The sequence below is a fragment of the Amblyraja radiata genome, chromosome 18 (genome assembly GCF_010909765.2).
Source record: "Amblyraja radiata isolate CabotCenter1 chromosome 18, sAmbRad1.1.pri, whole genome shotgun sequence".
Classification (NCBI taxonomy): domain Eukaryota; kingdom Metazoa; phylum Chordata; class Chondrichthyes; order Rajiformes; family Rajidae; genus Amblyraja; species Amblyraja radiata.
Genome location: NC_045973.1, coordinates 42011561 through 42025900, shown reverse-complemented (window position 1 = coordinate 42025900; position 14340 = coordinate 42011561). Strand labels below are relative to the sequence as shown.

The 14340-nt window shown below is 42.2% G+C and overlaps 2 protein-coding genes across 2 annotated transcripts in view; one reads left to right on the top strand and one right to left on the bottom strand.

Annotated features, from left to right (window-relative positions):
* timp4 (TIMP metallopeptidase inhibitor 4) overlaps positions 1-13730 on the bottom strand; it is a 54296-nt gene extending 40566 nt beyond the window's left edge. Inside the window, exon 1 of the mRNA XM_033037241.1 lies at positions 13341-13730. Coding sequence (XP_032893132.1) covers positions 13341-13470 — 130 coding nt within the window. The 5' untranslated portion in view covers positions 13471-13730. The remainder of the gene's footprint in view (positions 1-13340) is intronic.
* Positions 1-14340, top strand: part of syn2 (synapsin II) — a 424737-nt gene that overhangs the window by 324761 nt on the left and 85636 nt on the right. The gene's annotated exons all lie outside the window — the stretch shown is intronic.

Here is a 14340-nt window from a genome sequence, read left to right as displayed (position 1 = left end):
TTAATCATGGCTGATCTATCTTTCCTTCCCAACCACATTCTCCTGCCTTCTCCCCATAACCCCTGACACCCATACTAATCTAGTCTGAAGAAGGGTCTCGACCGGAAACATCACCCATTCCTTCTCTCCAGAGATGCTGCCTGACCCGCTGAGTTACTCCAGCATTTTGTGTCCATCTTTGGTTTAAACCAGCATCTGCAGTTCCACCCTGCTAATCTAGAATAGTAAGATTAAACGAGAACTTACCAGTTTGAAGATTGATCTGTATTTTATGAGGAGTTACGATGAGGGATTACGTGAAGACACCGTCCAGCACGCATGCGCGACATACTTCAAAGCAGCGGTGTGGAATCACAGAAAACACAATAATTGAAATAAACATAGTAAAGATAAGGAGAACTAAGATACCAGTTGATCTCTATAATTGAGGGTGGGAGCGGAGGGCACGTAACCCCTCATCGTAACTCCTCATAAAATACAGATCAAACTTCAAACTGGTAAGTTCTCGTTTAATCTTACTATTTTACTTCGGAGTCACGTGAGTGACTACGTGAAGATTTTAAAGCTCTGTGATTTCAAACCGTGTAACAGTCCGTACTTCACTCGCTGCCGAAGTCATCCAAGGGAGGAAGTATGTTATCGTAATCAAACCTGAATCTGTTTGTAAAACAACAATGGTATTATTTGAAAATAATAACAAAGAAATTAATGCTCCCCTGGGCTAAATTATATATTTTTTGCAGCGTCTAAAATTCTCTCTGCAAAATGAAACAGGTTTTAATGGCTTGTTGTAGAATGTTTGAAAGTTCTTCCCATGGACCACCCCGCTGTTACCAGGTTAGGTCCAGTGGCACATCCATACTGTTAGCCGCCGACGTGGATGCTGCTCTGGTGGAGTGAGATGTGTAAATATCGGTATCCACTCCAGCAGCTCCCAATACCTGTTTGAGCCATCTAGAGATGGTTTAACTCGGTACCCTGACCCAGTGGCTTTTTTGTGGCTGACCCATTTTGTCTCCCTCGGGAATTTTAGGTTGTGTTGATATATTGTAGAAGGTGAGTCATGACATATAACGGTGGTCAGGTGGGTACGCCCTGAATTCCATAATGAGTCCTGAAGTTCCTCGTCTGTTCTGTTTTACCAGCTCCTGAATGGTGAATGTTAATTGGTCTGATGTTATGACCATATTGTCCAGTCTGAGTAGGTAAAAAGACTGGACCCTTATGCTGAGACTAAGCCACCAGCATGGCCCTATACAAGATAGCTGTTTTCAGAGTAAGGAATCTGGCTGGTGGCCATCCCTTAGGTATGTCAGGACAATGCTGACATCCCAGACCTTGGTATATCTAGGTCTAGGGATTTTGAATAGAAGGTACCTCTCATTAATTTGGCCACCAGTGGATGAGACCTATGGCCTGTTTCCCTTGGTGCCTGTCTTAGATAGGCTGACAGTGCACTTCTAGCACATTTGATAGTGCTATAGTTCAGACCTTCATCGTGGCGAAGGCTGGCCAGGAACTCCGGTACATAGATATGGTGGTTGATTAGTAAGTTTTTTCTGTTCTCGAGCAGTATGTTTCCCATTTTCTTATACTGGAGAGATATTGTTTCTTGGTGGAAAGTCGGTGAGATGCTGTCATCGTGTCCATGGTCCTATTTGACAATCCCAGGTCCATCAAAAGGTATTTTTGGAATCTGCAACCCAGTAGGGTCGATATCTGGTGTTCCATATTGCTTTGTAATTTCAGCAAATACTTTGGTTTAACATGTCTGCCACAGTATTTAGCTCACCTGGCAGGTAAGTTGCTGATAGCCAAATATGTTTGACGACATACCATTACCAAATTGCGTTAATCAAATTGTCACATGTTATCGATTTTATTCCGCCCATGTGGTTAGTATAGGCCACCACTGTGATATTGTCAAATTGTAAACGAACATGCAAAATGGTGCACTATTGAACAATATGCTTTTAACCCATAGAACGTACCCAACATTTCCAACTAGGTTTTATGTCCAGTGTCTGTAGTGGTGATGACTCTAGATTAGTCCATTTACCACCTGTTCTGGATATGGGTTATTTTGTTTAAACGCTGGCACCTTAGCTCTAATGGAAAGGTCCAAGTTAAGTAGCTGGTAATGCTGCTACTAATTCCCCAATTACTCTTGCCACTTTGTCGAATGGTAGGTTGATTGTTTAACCATTAATTTGTTACAGGTTTGTGCCAATGATGCTGATTTTCCTTTTGGCAACGTTATAGACATGTGGACTGAGTTGTGGATGGTGTCAACGTAGATTTATCTGGATTGTATGACAAAGCCCAGGCTAAATAAGTTTTTAGTAGCTAATGCTGCTGATTTAGCTAATTCCATGGTTTTGTCTGTTGTCAAATATCATCGAGATATGCCATGACAATATGTTTCCTTAATAGTGTCAGGGCTGGTTTGAATATCTTGGAAAAACAGTTTTGGCTCATATTTAGCCCATCAGTCAATAATTTATACTGCCATAGTTACCCCATCCAGGTAAATTTTAGGTATCTCCGATGATCTTTATGAATGGGTACTAAATAGTATGCATCTTTTAAGTCGATGCCTGCCATAAAGTATCCTTAGGAAATCCATGTTTGGCAGTTACAAATGTTTTCCATTAAGGTGTGTATACCTGGCGAAAGTATTCAATGTGGTTAAGTCAATGATCGTGCGACATTCACCATCTTTTTTGGTTTTTTGGTAAATTTAATACGGGTTCCAAAGGTTCATATTTAAACTTCTTTATGACCCCTTTGTATGTCTTCTCCAGTTCAGCTTGTCCCTCATGTTTCCTTTTTAGTGAGAGGGTAAAACCCCTTTGGGGTGCATGCTGAACTGGTGGCAAGTTTTTCTTAAATTCAATTTTTATCTTTGAATGCTTTTGGTATATAACTACCAAGTGTGATAGTTCTTCATGCTTCCAAAGCCAGATGTGGTCCCCCCCCCCCCCCCCCCCTCCCCTGTCAGCACAATCCCCTCACCTTTATGTGATGGTAGGAACCATACTCACCTGCTTCCACTGTTGTTTAGTGGTGTGTTCATTTCTTCGGTTTCTGGTTCCTTGTCTGTCGGGGTGGTGATGTTGGGGGATGGCGCGTTTTCCATGGGGCCCGCTCTGGGCCCTGTCCCGAAAGACTTGCGGGGACGGTGTGCGGGCCCCGAGCTTTCACCAGTACCATGAAGTAGACGCCTACTGGTGGATGCGTAGAGGTACTGCCGTCTGGGTTTTTGAGTGGTTTGCTCATTCCAGGTCCTGCCCTCATGAGGCCATAATGCCTTGGATTCTTTGTCCAGATTTTAGGCTTGATTTGGTAATTCTTTGCCAAATAGCAGGATATGTGGTTCTGAGGTCGGCATTCTACACAGTCCTGCGAATTTTTGAGGTTGAGGGCAGGGTTTATGACCTCCTTCCGGAGGTTGTTAATCACATACTGTGTTGCACAGTAGAGCCAGGGTGTTTTGGGATGTCAACCCTGTCCATGGAATGAGCATGTGAAGTGATAGCCGACGTCAGGGTATCTACATTTTTTGCAATTTTAAGTTTTTTGGGTTTAAATACCCTGCTCAATGTACCCCCTGTAATGGCAGGCAGATTGAGCAAATGCAATTTTGGGGGAGGCGTAATAAGGTCCAACGCCTCATTGACTACCTGTCTTGGAGAGGTTTGAAGGACAGGTAGTAAGCTGGCCGCCAGTTTAGGCTGTAACGGCCGTTCCGCTCGCGGTGTTGCCACGTAGCGGTTCACCACACCCAGCAGCTCTTCCTGGTCCTGTACCTCAAGCATACTCCCAATTTTGTTCAGCCTCTTCTTGACCAGCCCAGCCCTGGTCGCCAACGCTCCCCTCTGTTGAGGGAGATGCGATGGCCAGTGCTGTTAGTGCACTGGAGCGGGAGTGTTTGTGCTCCCTTGGCGAGCTTGCCCCAGCTCCCGGAGCAAGTCTCACTGGAGCTTTTGCTCCATGAGCCTTTCCATAAGGCTTGAAACGGTCACCTTTAGCAGCTCTCAGGCGGGAGTCTACCGTGCCGGGCTCTGCTGAGTGAACTGGCCGGTCCGACTTCCGTGTGTCTGCATCCAGCCCGCTGCGGTTGGTCGCCACCGTTCCCTTGAGCTATGCTAGCGGCGCTGGGCTCGGCTCAGAAATGCTGTCGGTGACTGTGGACCGCAGCGTTGTGCGGTCCAGGTGCAGCCGGGCGCCCCCCACTGCTGGAACCCTCCTGGTCCATTGCAGCCCGACGGGGAACGACCTTCCTTGGTGTTTTCCCTGTTCTGTTCCTATTTAAAATAAAGCAGTACAGGGTTTCGAAAACACCATGTCCTCAAAGTAAGATTTGCTTACCTGAAGGTCCGTTTTCAAATTGTTGCGGGAGAGCTCGTACTCCTGTCCGTCGCTGTGCACTGTGTGAGACGCTATATGTCGCGCATGCGTGCTGGATGGGGTCTTCACGTAGTCACTCACGTGACTCCGAAGTAAAATCCATGTGTGCAGTAGATTGTCACTATTGTATTCTGCTTTTCCTCACACCACTCGTTCTGCACACACACCTTGCACTGACTGACAAGCCACGGAGCAGACATCCAGAGCACAGGCAACAGAATGATGCAGAAACAAACTTGGATTGGATTTATAATATGGATTAAACAAACCAGGAAATGAATCCAGTCTCTTTAGATATAAGGTTCACAAGAATTACCTTTGTAAATCTCAGGTGGTAATGAAGTACAATTGAGGAACAATTGTGGAATTATTCTTATGGGGGTGCAGAAAGGTTGCAGTGCTATTCAGTTTTGTTATTCTGGTGCAGTCCCCTGAGAGTTCCACTCATACAACAGTGTTAGATTGTGGAGCAGGCAACTTACTGCTCAATTTACAATGGGGGTTTTCAATGCAACGGGTTCTGAATATAGTTTGCACTTCTGCGTTCACTCTTAATCTGTATATCCTGTGATTAAACATATCCCCTGTGAAAGGTTGAGGTATTTTGAAATACTGTTCCAGCGTAATGCAGAAAAATTAAGTAATCGCTTTAAACTTTGACACGAGATCTGTCGTATGTCGTGTTGCTGATGAGGGTGTTTGCTGCTGAAGCTTACTTGAACTCAATATCAACACTGAAGCAGAGATGAATGTGGCTCGGTTTTCAGGTCCAGAATCACTTCTGCAAGCCTGGGCTCTGAGACCGCACAGTAACCAGGCATCCAACAGGTTCCACGGACGGACAGCATCTCTGGAGAAACGGGTCAAGACCCGAAACGTCACCTATTCATTTTCTCCAGAGATGCTGCCTGACCCGCTGAGTTACTCCAGCTTTTTGTGTCTGTCTTCAGTTTAAACCAGCATCTGCAGTTCCTTCCTACAGGTTACTAGATAGATAGATAGATAGATAGATAGATAGATAGATAGATAGATAGATAGATAGATAGATAGATAGATAGATAGATAGATAGATAGATAGATAGATAGATAGATAGATAGATAGATAGATAGATAGATAGATAGATAGATAGATAGATAGATAGATAGATAGATAGATAGATAGATAGATAGATAGATAGATAGATAGATAGATAGATCCTTTATTGTCATTCAGACCTTTCGGTCTGAACGAAATTATGTTGCCTGCAGTCATACACAGAATCAATAATAACAAAACATACAATAAACACAAATTAAACATCCACCACAGTGAGTTCACCAAGCACATCCTCACTGTGATGGAGGCAAAGTCTTAGTCTCCGTCTCTTCCCTCCTTGTTCTCCCTCTGCGCTGAGGCGATCGATCCAGGCCGAAGATGCCGCTCTCCAGTCCAGCGGACCTCCGTGGTGATGTCGCCGCCGCCGAAAGCCGGAACGCCCGCCACAGCATCAGCTCCGGGCCACCGCCCCCGCTCCAGGCTGCCGCCCCAGCTCCAGGTCCCGCAGTCTCCGCTCCAGGCCGCCGCCCCAGCTCCGGGTCCCGCAGTCTCTGCTCTGGGCCGCCGCCCCAGCTCCAGGCCGCCGCCGTAGGGCAGGACAACAGGAATGGGTCAGATCACAGCGCTAGGAGAGCCTTTTACTCAAACCTCACGTCAAAATCCTTGGTGCGATATTCGACTCAGCATTGAAATTTGACAAACAAGTCAATGCCGTGGTAAAAGCTAGCTTCTTCCAGCTTCGGACAATAGCTAAAATAAAACAATTCCTCCAGTTTGACGACCTTGAAAAGATCATCCACACATTTATCTCCTCCCGCCTCAATTACTGCAACTCCCTTTACACTGGCATCAGCCAATCTCCCCTGTCCCACCTGCAACAGGTCCAAAACACCGCAGCGAGACTCCTGACAGGCACCCGAAAAAGGGACCACATCACCCCGATCCTGGCCTCTCTCCACTGGCTCCCTGTGCAGTTCCGAATAAATGTCAAGATCCTTCTTTATGTTTACAAAGCCCTTAGCGGGCTTGTCCCCACCTACATCAAAAGTCTGCTTACCCACCACACCACCTCCAGGTCCCTCAGATCGGCCGACTTGGGGTTAACTGAACATCCCGCGGTCTAGCCATAATCTCGGGGGCGACCGCGCCTTTGCGGTTGCAGCTCCTAGACTGTGGAACAGCATCCCCCTTCCCATCAGAACTGCCCCCTCCATCGACTCCTTTAAGTCGAGACTTAAAACTCATCTTTACTCTCAAGCCTTTCTTGACATCCTCTGAGGGAGGGCTACATGTATGTATTTATGTATGTACTTAATCTATGAACCACTGTTGTATAACGTTAGTACCTCCACCAATGTAAAGCACTTTGGTCAACGAGAGTTGTTTTATAAATGTGCTATAGAAAAAAAAGTGACTTGACTTGACTAGGAGGGTATATGGCACCGGCAGAATGCTATCACGGAGCCCTGAAGAGGATTAGATAAGATTCAGTCTTTTAAGTGAAATAAATTTCTCCTCATATCAATCTTAACCTACCAATCCTTTATTCTGTTTGTAGGGGATGGGTTATAATGGAGAAATAAAATCCTCCCTGTCCCCCCTTCCCAGTTCTCCGACTAGTCTGAATGTCCTTGTTTACATTGTATCTCCGTTTGCTTTGTTGTTACCTTCTCCTGGCTAACAATGATCTCCATTGATCTCCATCCCCTTTGTCTCGTTTTCACACCTCACATTTCCTTATCTCTGTATCTCCCTCTCCCCTGACTCAGTCTGAGGAAGGGTCTCGACCGGAAACATCAACCATTCCTTCTCTCCAGAGGTGCTGCCTGTTCCGCTGAGTTACTCCAGCATTGTGTGTTTATCCTCCCTATCACGGCATGCAAAGTCTTTGAAATTGTAAAATATGATAAGCGAAAGAGATTGTAATCATACAGCCCGTGACTCCACACAAAGGATTTATGGAATATTTACCTCAATTAGCAACCTCTGTCTTTGTCACTAAAGAAACCTTGTTACTGTTTTAATAGGAACCTGAGGGATAACTTCTTCACACAAAGGGTGGTGGGTGTAAAGGGGCTGTCCCACTTGGGCGACCTAATTGGCGAGTTTAGAAGGGTTTGAAAAAATGACATGTTGAAGACCTCCTTCGACTATGTTGAAGACCTCCTGCGACCTCCTTCAACTATGTTGAAGACTAACTTCGACTAGCTACGACTACCCACGACTAATTTCGGGAAATTAGACACCGAATAGTGGAGAGTGAAGACGACCTCCTTCAATCTCACTTCGACCTCCCTTCAACCATGATGAAGACTATCTACGACTACCTTCGACTACCTTCGACTACCCTCGATTACCTACGACTAACATGCCGACCTACTACGACTAAACCTACGAGTAAAAAAGTATCGATTTTTTCCATGGCGACCTTTTTTTACTCGCGGGCATTTTTTAACATATTGAAAAAAATGCCGCGACCTAGCTGAGGCCTCGAGACCTCTCTCGAGCATGAAGGAGAGTTACGAAGACCTCCTACGACCTCGTGTCGACCATGCTGCGAGTATGAGTCAAGGGCAAACTCGCCAGAACTCGCAGATTAGGTCGCCCAAGTGGGACAGGCCCTTAAGGAATGAGCTACCACCAGAGGAGGTAGTTGAGGCAGGGACTATTCCAATGTTTAAGAAACAGTTAGACAAGTACAAGGATAGGACAGGTTTAGAGGGTTATGGGCCAAACGTGGGCAAGTGGGACTAGTGGAGCTGGAAGTGCTTGTTTCCACGCAGTATCAATCTATGATTTGATGACTATAACTCAATTTCTGTGAGGGATTTTCAAAAAGGAAACAGGTTCCTTCCTTTCATATGACCATGTAAGTTAAAAAAATCGATGGGATTTTTCAGGTGTTCAGGAAGTGTAAGAATCTATGCTTTAAACAAAGCTTTATTGCACTGATTCTCTGCACTTTTAGATGCAGCAGTCAGGTTTCTAATCCAATTTGTTTCATTAATGATTTGCAGTATTTAGAATGTTGTATAAAGAGCTAAATGTAGTAATGAACATTTGCACCAGCTTTTGAAATGTTTATTAATGTGATTTTCAGAAGTTTTGCATATATGCTGTGGTATATGTGGATTTATGATACTGTTGAATCGTTTTTCAGAAGATACACATTATTTACTGTTTAAGAAGGAACTGCAGATGCTGGAAAATCGAAGGTACACAAAAATGCTGGAGAAACTCAGCGGGTCAGACAGCATCTCTGGAGAAAAGGAATTAGGTGACGTTTCGGTTTGAGTCCATTCTTCAGACCTGAAACGTCACCTATTTACAAGGTGTAATATGCGTAGGTTTACAAGGTTAATTCCCGGGATGGTGGGACTGTCATATGCTGAGAGAATGGAGCGGCTGGGCTTGTATACTATGGAATTTAGAAGGATGAGAGGAGATCTTATTGAAACATGTACGATTATTAAGGGTTTGGACACGCTAGAGGCAGGAAACATGTTCCCGAATTTGGGGGAGCCCAGAACCAGGGGCCACAGTTTAAGAATAAGAGGTAAGCCATTTAGAACGGAGATGAGGAAGCACTTATTCTCACAGAGAGTTGTGAGTTTTCTGTCTCAGTGGAGGCTGCTTCTCTGGATACTTTCAAGAGAGAGCTAGATAGGGCTCTTAAAGATAACAGAGCCAGGGGATATGGTGAGAAGACTGGAATGGGGTATTGATTGGGGATGATTAGCCATGATCACAGTGAATGGCGGTGCTAGCTCAAAGGGCTGAATGGCCTACTCCTGCATCTATTGTCTATTGTCTATTCCTTTTCTCCAGAGATGCTGTCTGACCCGCTGAGTTACTCCAGCTTTTTGTGTCTATCTTCGGTTTAAACTAGCATCTGCAGTTCCTTCCTACACAATATATGTGTCCAAATGTATTTTAAAAATGGGAATTGTATCAGCTGCTATTGGTTCCTCTAGCAGCTGGTTCCAGGTACCGACTATGCTCTGGGTGAACTGTCCCCACTCCTGTTCCATCTTTCTCTCTCCACCACCTCAATCAGTCTCTAGAAGGAACCTGACCCGAAACGTACCTGTCCATGTTCCCCAGGGATGCTGCCTGACCCGCTGAGATAGTCCAGCACTCTGTGTTTGTTTACCAATGTGTGAGTGCACACTCCCTGTCCAGCAGGGGATAACATTAGGCAATGTGCAATTTCGTAGAAGTATGTGAGGAAAGTGTTTACATACGGATTGTGAAACAGATGGCCAAAATTACCCTATGTGCAAAATTTCACCTGAAACAGGAAAAGTGGTGGCAGTTAGCTAAAGAGCTGTATCTGCGACTCTCAATAAGATCCAGATTGGTCTTCTCGATCAATATAACTTTCCATCTTCCGTCCACATTCTGCCATTTTTAATTGCCCAAAGATCCATTGATCTGACTCTTTAAGTAGCTCACATTCATAGCCTTCAGCCACAGAGAATTAAAAGCCTTCTGAGAGAATAAAAACTCCTCATATCAGTCCAAGCCAATCCCATAAGGGCCTATACCACTGCGGGGACCTAATTTGCGAGTGTAGAAGAGTTTAGGAGAGTATGAAAAAGTGTCATAGTCATGTTGTATCGCCGAAGTTGAACACCTCCTTCAACCTTCCTCGACTATGTAGTGAAACTCCTACGAATATGTTGAAGACCTCCTTCGACTATGTAGAAGACCTCCTTCGATCTCCTTCGACCTCCTTTGATTATGTTGAAGACTAACTTCGACTAGCTTCGGGAAAATTGGACACCGAATAGTGGAGAGTGAAGACAACCTCCTTCGATCTCCTTCGACTATGTTGAAGACTATCTACGACTACCCTTCGACTACCATCGATTACCTACGACTAACATGCCGACCTACTATGACCTACTTCAACTAAACCTACGAGTAAAAATAACATCGATTTTTTTCCATGGCGACCTTTTTTACTTGCGGACATTTTTCAACATGCTAAAAAATACGCCTTGACCTAACTGAGGCCTCGAGTACGCGGGGACTACTCTTCGGCATGAGGAAGAGTTACAAAGAGACCTCCTAGGACCTCGTGTCGACCATGCTGTGACTATGAGTCGAGGGCAAACTCTTCTAAACTCGCCAATTAGGTCCCCGCTATGGGACAGCCCCTTCTACTTGTAAGGAATAGTTCATAAAGGACAAAGAAAGCAAGATATGCAAAGTCTTCGAAATTCAAAAATATCCATTTGAACCATGTGGAGGAATGGGTTTTTGCACTGGTAAAAAATTTTTTAGTGGTTATATGGCAATAACAAAAACATACCATTCCGTTTAAAAGGAACATAAAGTGGAATATTCACTCCCTATCTTTCTTCTGTTTACCTGTTGAGTCGGTATAATGCATTTACATTGTGATGCATGATGATGGTGAGTTTTGGAGTGAGGTACCACTCTCACACAGCTTCTGAAGGAGAAGTTTTCAGAGGAAACTTTAACTGCACGCACCATCTCGGTTGGTGTTGTACAATTAACACACAAATACTACAAAATCCACCTCATGTACTTAAGACCATATTTTAGCACCTACCATATTTTCTCTGGTGGTGAAGTTATGAAAATAAGCGCAGAGGGAATTCTAAAACCTATGGTGGTTAATTTTAGTCTGTCAAAATACTGATACTGCAGAGAGCAGTGTAGCAATAGTCATGTTACCATGGCATTTGTATTCAAATATCCACTAATGTATAAAATGGTCCTCAATTGTTAAAGTGGCCCACTATTGATAAAGTCATACTTCAATGAATGGGACTCTAAATGCTGCCTCAGCTATCGCCTATTTAAATCCACACAGCTAATATGTTTGTCCTAGTTCCTGCAAACACATTGAAGTATTTCTAATAACTATGGTGCTTATGTTCTGATGTGAGGTCATTTAAACAATTGCTTTTACAAATAATGCATTAAACATAGCAGCTGAATATTTACTGCATGATAAAATGCGAGACAGGGAAAACAAATTTATATGGTGTTTTGTACATTGTCACTTTGCAAGGATGTAAAATGAAGTACCTTTCACATAGCTTTGAAATGTGGGAAGTTTGTTCCTTTTGATTCCTGGACTGTAATGCATTCTAACAAAGGATAATTTTGGGGGTAAATTAGCAACTTCATCCATAACCCTATTAGATGGTTTCATCTGCACAAGATTACTTTGTTAAATTCGTGAATGCAGACATTTAGAGTAAAGAGGAATAAACTTTTGCCCCCGAGAGTCTGTTTATTTGCATTAGAAAAAGCACTGCGTTTTACAAAGCAATGGTTTTGGCTTCAACGAAAATGGAGAAATTAAACAAAAGCCCCTCTCCTCAAGTCAATTTGCCATCTTTAACATGAAACCTAACCGATTATTTTTTTTGCAATTTCCTATGTCCAAATGTGGCTGCATGTATCAATCTTTACTCAGGCATTGGAGGAATCTTTTCTCTCTGTTGCAAGAATTGGGTCTATTCCCATTCATTTGCTAAGGTTCCCAAAGAGGAGCCCAAAAAATTCTATTCTGGTTAAATGTGTTGAGAGGATAGCTTTGTTAAGCACACTGAAAAGATAAGTGCAGTAAAACAAAACACTGAAACTGTCTCAAAATGGACTCAGACTCTATTACAGTAACGAATGTTATAAATCAACGTTAAGGGACGATTTACCAAATGAAACAAATAATAGAAAACGAGTTTGTATTTCAGTTGGTACTTACGCTGTCAGAATATTCTCGTATGAGGATTTTTATAACATTTCAATTTTTTGGTTAAAAATGTTGTAATGTAAACACTTCAAATTGTACAAATGCTGTTATCACATGCCAAGCTGCCGAAGATTTTTTTCAGCTGTCAGTTTATGTGCAGCTTTAGCCCAGTTTGTCATGCTGTGTGCTGGCTGAAATCGAATGAAAGGGCAGGCTCATGAAATAAAAGCTATATTGTCAAGTTGTTCGTGTGGGCCACCCCACTAATCACTTCAAAGAAAATCAACAGCAAAAGTGCTTGGCCTAGGGGTAATTAATTCTTCTTCTTGTATTCACAAAGACCAGAGACAGAAACTGCAAAAGTTGTGGTGGTCTCTGAAATTTTAGTATTAATCAAATTATCTCCAATTATTATAAACGCAGATTAATTAGTTCACTTCAGCAGGAAGAAAATATACATATTGTTAAATGTTGTTTTCTTTACCTTGTTGAATCCAATCTTTTTTGCAGTTATGTTTAGAGTCTTAGTTGAGATGGTGAAAACACAGTTTTTACTGTAACCATCCTAACTTGAAAATTAGTTTCACCTTTCCATTAAATGACCAGAAAGTGGCTGCATTTAAAGATTTGGTCACCGTTCAAATAATATTCAATTGTGAAGTTTACAAAGAGGGTCTAAGAGTTCCATTAAACATATAATACTTATAATTTGAAGTATCTAAAATAATTTTGTGAATGTCTTCATTTGAATATGAAGAGATTTTTTTAATGTGCGGAATGAAATGGCTATACACAAATGCACGATATTTGCATTCCATTGCAAAATCGAATGTAAATATTGTGCATTTGTATATAGATATAAAATTGTTGGTGATTTTAATGACAGGTTAAAACATGTCACTCTTGGATATTTAAAATAATTGTGTTTAAATCTTAATTTTAAACTATGAATTACAAAGATTGCATTCTTCCCTAAATAAATTTTAATTCAATTTCATTCAGCAACAATCAAATTCAGTACGACTATATATCGGATAGATCCCGCATTCCTAAACCAAACTGATCATCATTTTTTTTCAAAGTCTGTAAGCCACTAATCATTTAAATAAAATATTTTTTTTTCAATTAAATATGCAGTCTTCAAAAGAGCATTTTACTTACCTATATCGGAGTTACAGAATGTAACTTGCGGATGAACTGGAAGGCAGGTACATCCATCCACGAACTCCTGCAGCCTCAGAATTAGAACTAGTAGCACTGAGAATAGCGAGCCACTCATCAGGCTGCTCATGTTCCCCTTTAGCACACACACAAACCCAAGTCTTGCTGTTCAGCAGAGGTTGTAGACCGTGTGCAGACTTAACCGTGTGAAGGAGCGTCACAGCAAAGTTACTTTGCCTGCAGCAGGAGTGAGTGAAAGATAGAAGCCTGCTCAGTATTAGCACCAGAAAATAGCTTTGCTTCAGGTTCTCTCTGTCTGACTTCCCACGTTCAACACAGTCTACCCTCATATATATGGTTGTGCCACCTCTTTCTAGCCCCTCCTTCCCATGAAGGGAAAGGTCTGCCGTTACTTGAAATCCCATATGACTGTACATTGTATGTGTCCAGTCCCACGCATCAGGTGATTTAAAACCATTTGTTGTGACTCACTATAATTGCTGTAGTCAGTTTACTTTACAGTTTTAGAGATAAAAATTACATTAAATTAAAATTTAATTAAATTAAAATTACTTTCAATTGTCAATGTAATACATTTAATTGTATTAAATGTTAATTATTTAGAATTTCTTTATATGTGTTATAGTAAACTATATGAATTTTGGCAAGGATTTCATTTAAATTTAAAAGTAATTTAAATTTAAATGAAATCGTCAAGATTCATATAATTTATTATAATACATAAAGAAATACTATATATTTAAACATTTTCACAATTATATTGGTTAAAATTATTTCTATTGATGCCGATGAGATGCTAAATATTTGAATATTAAGTTTACTTGTAGAATCAGTGTGGAGATTTTTCACTGTTCTATTTGTTCTTATTGCTAAATCAGTAATCCACGTGGCATACTACAGTATTGAATTCACTAATCTGGACTTCTTCACTAATTCTCACGAGAGACACCTTACTGCACAATTTACCCCTGTAATACTA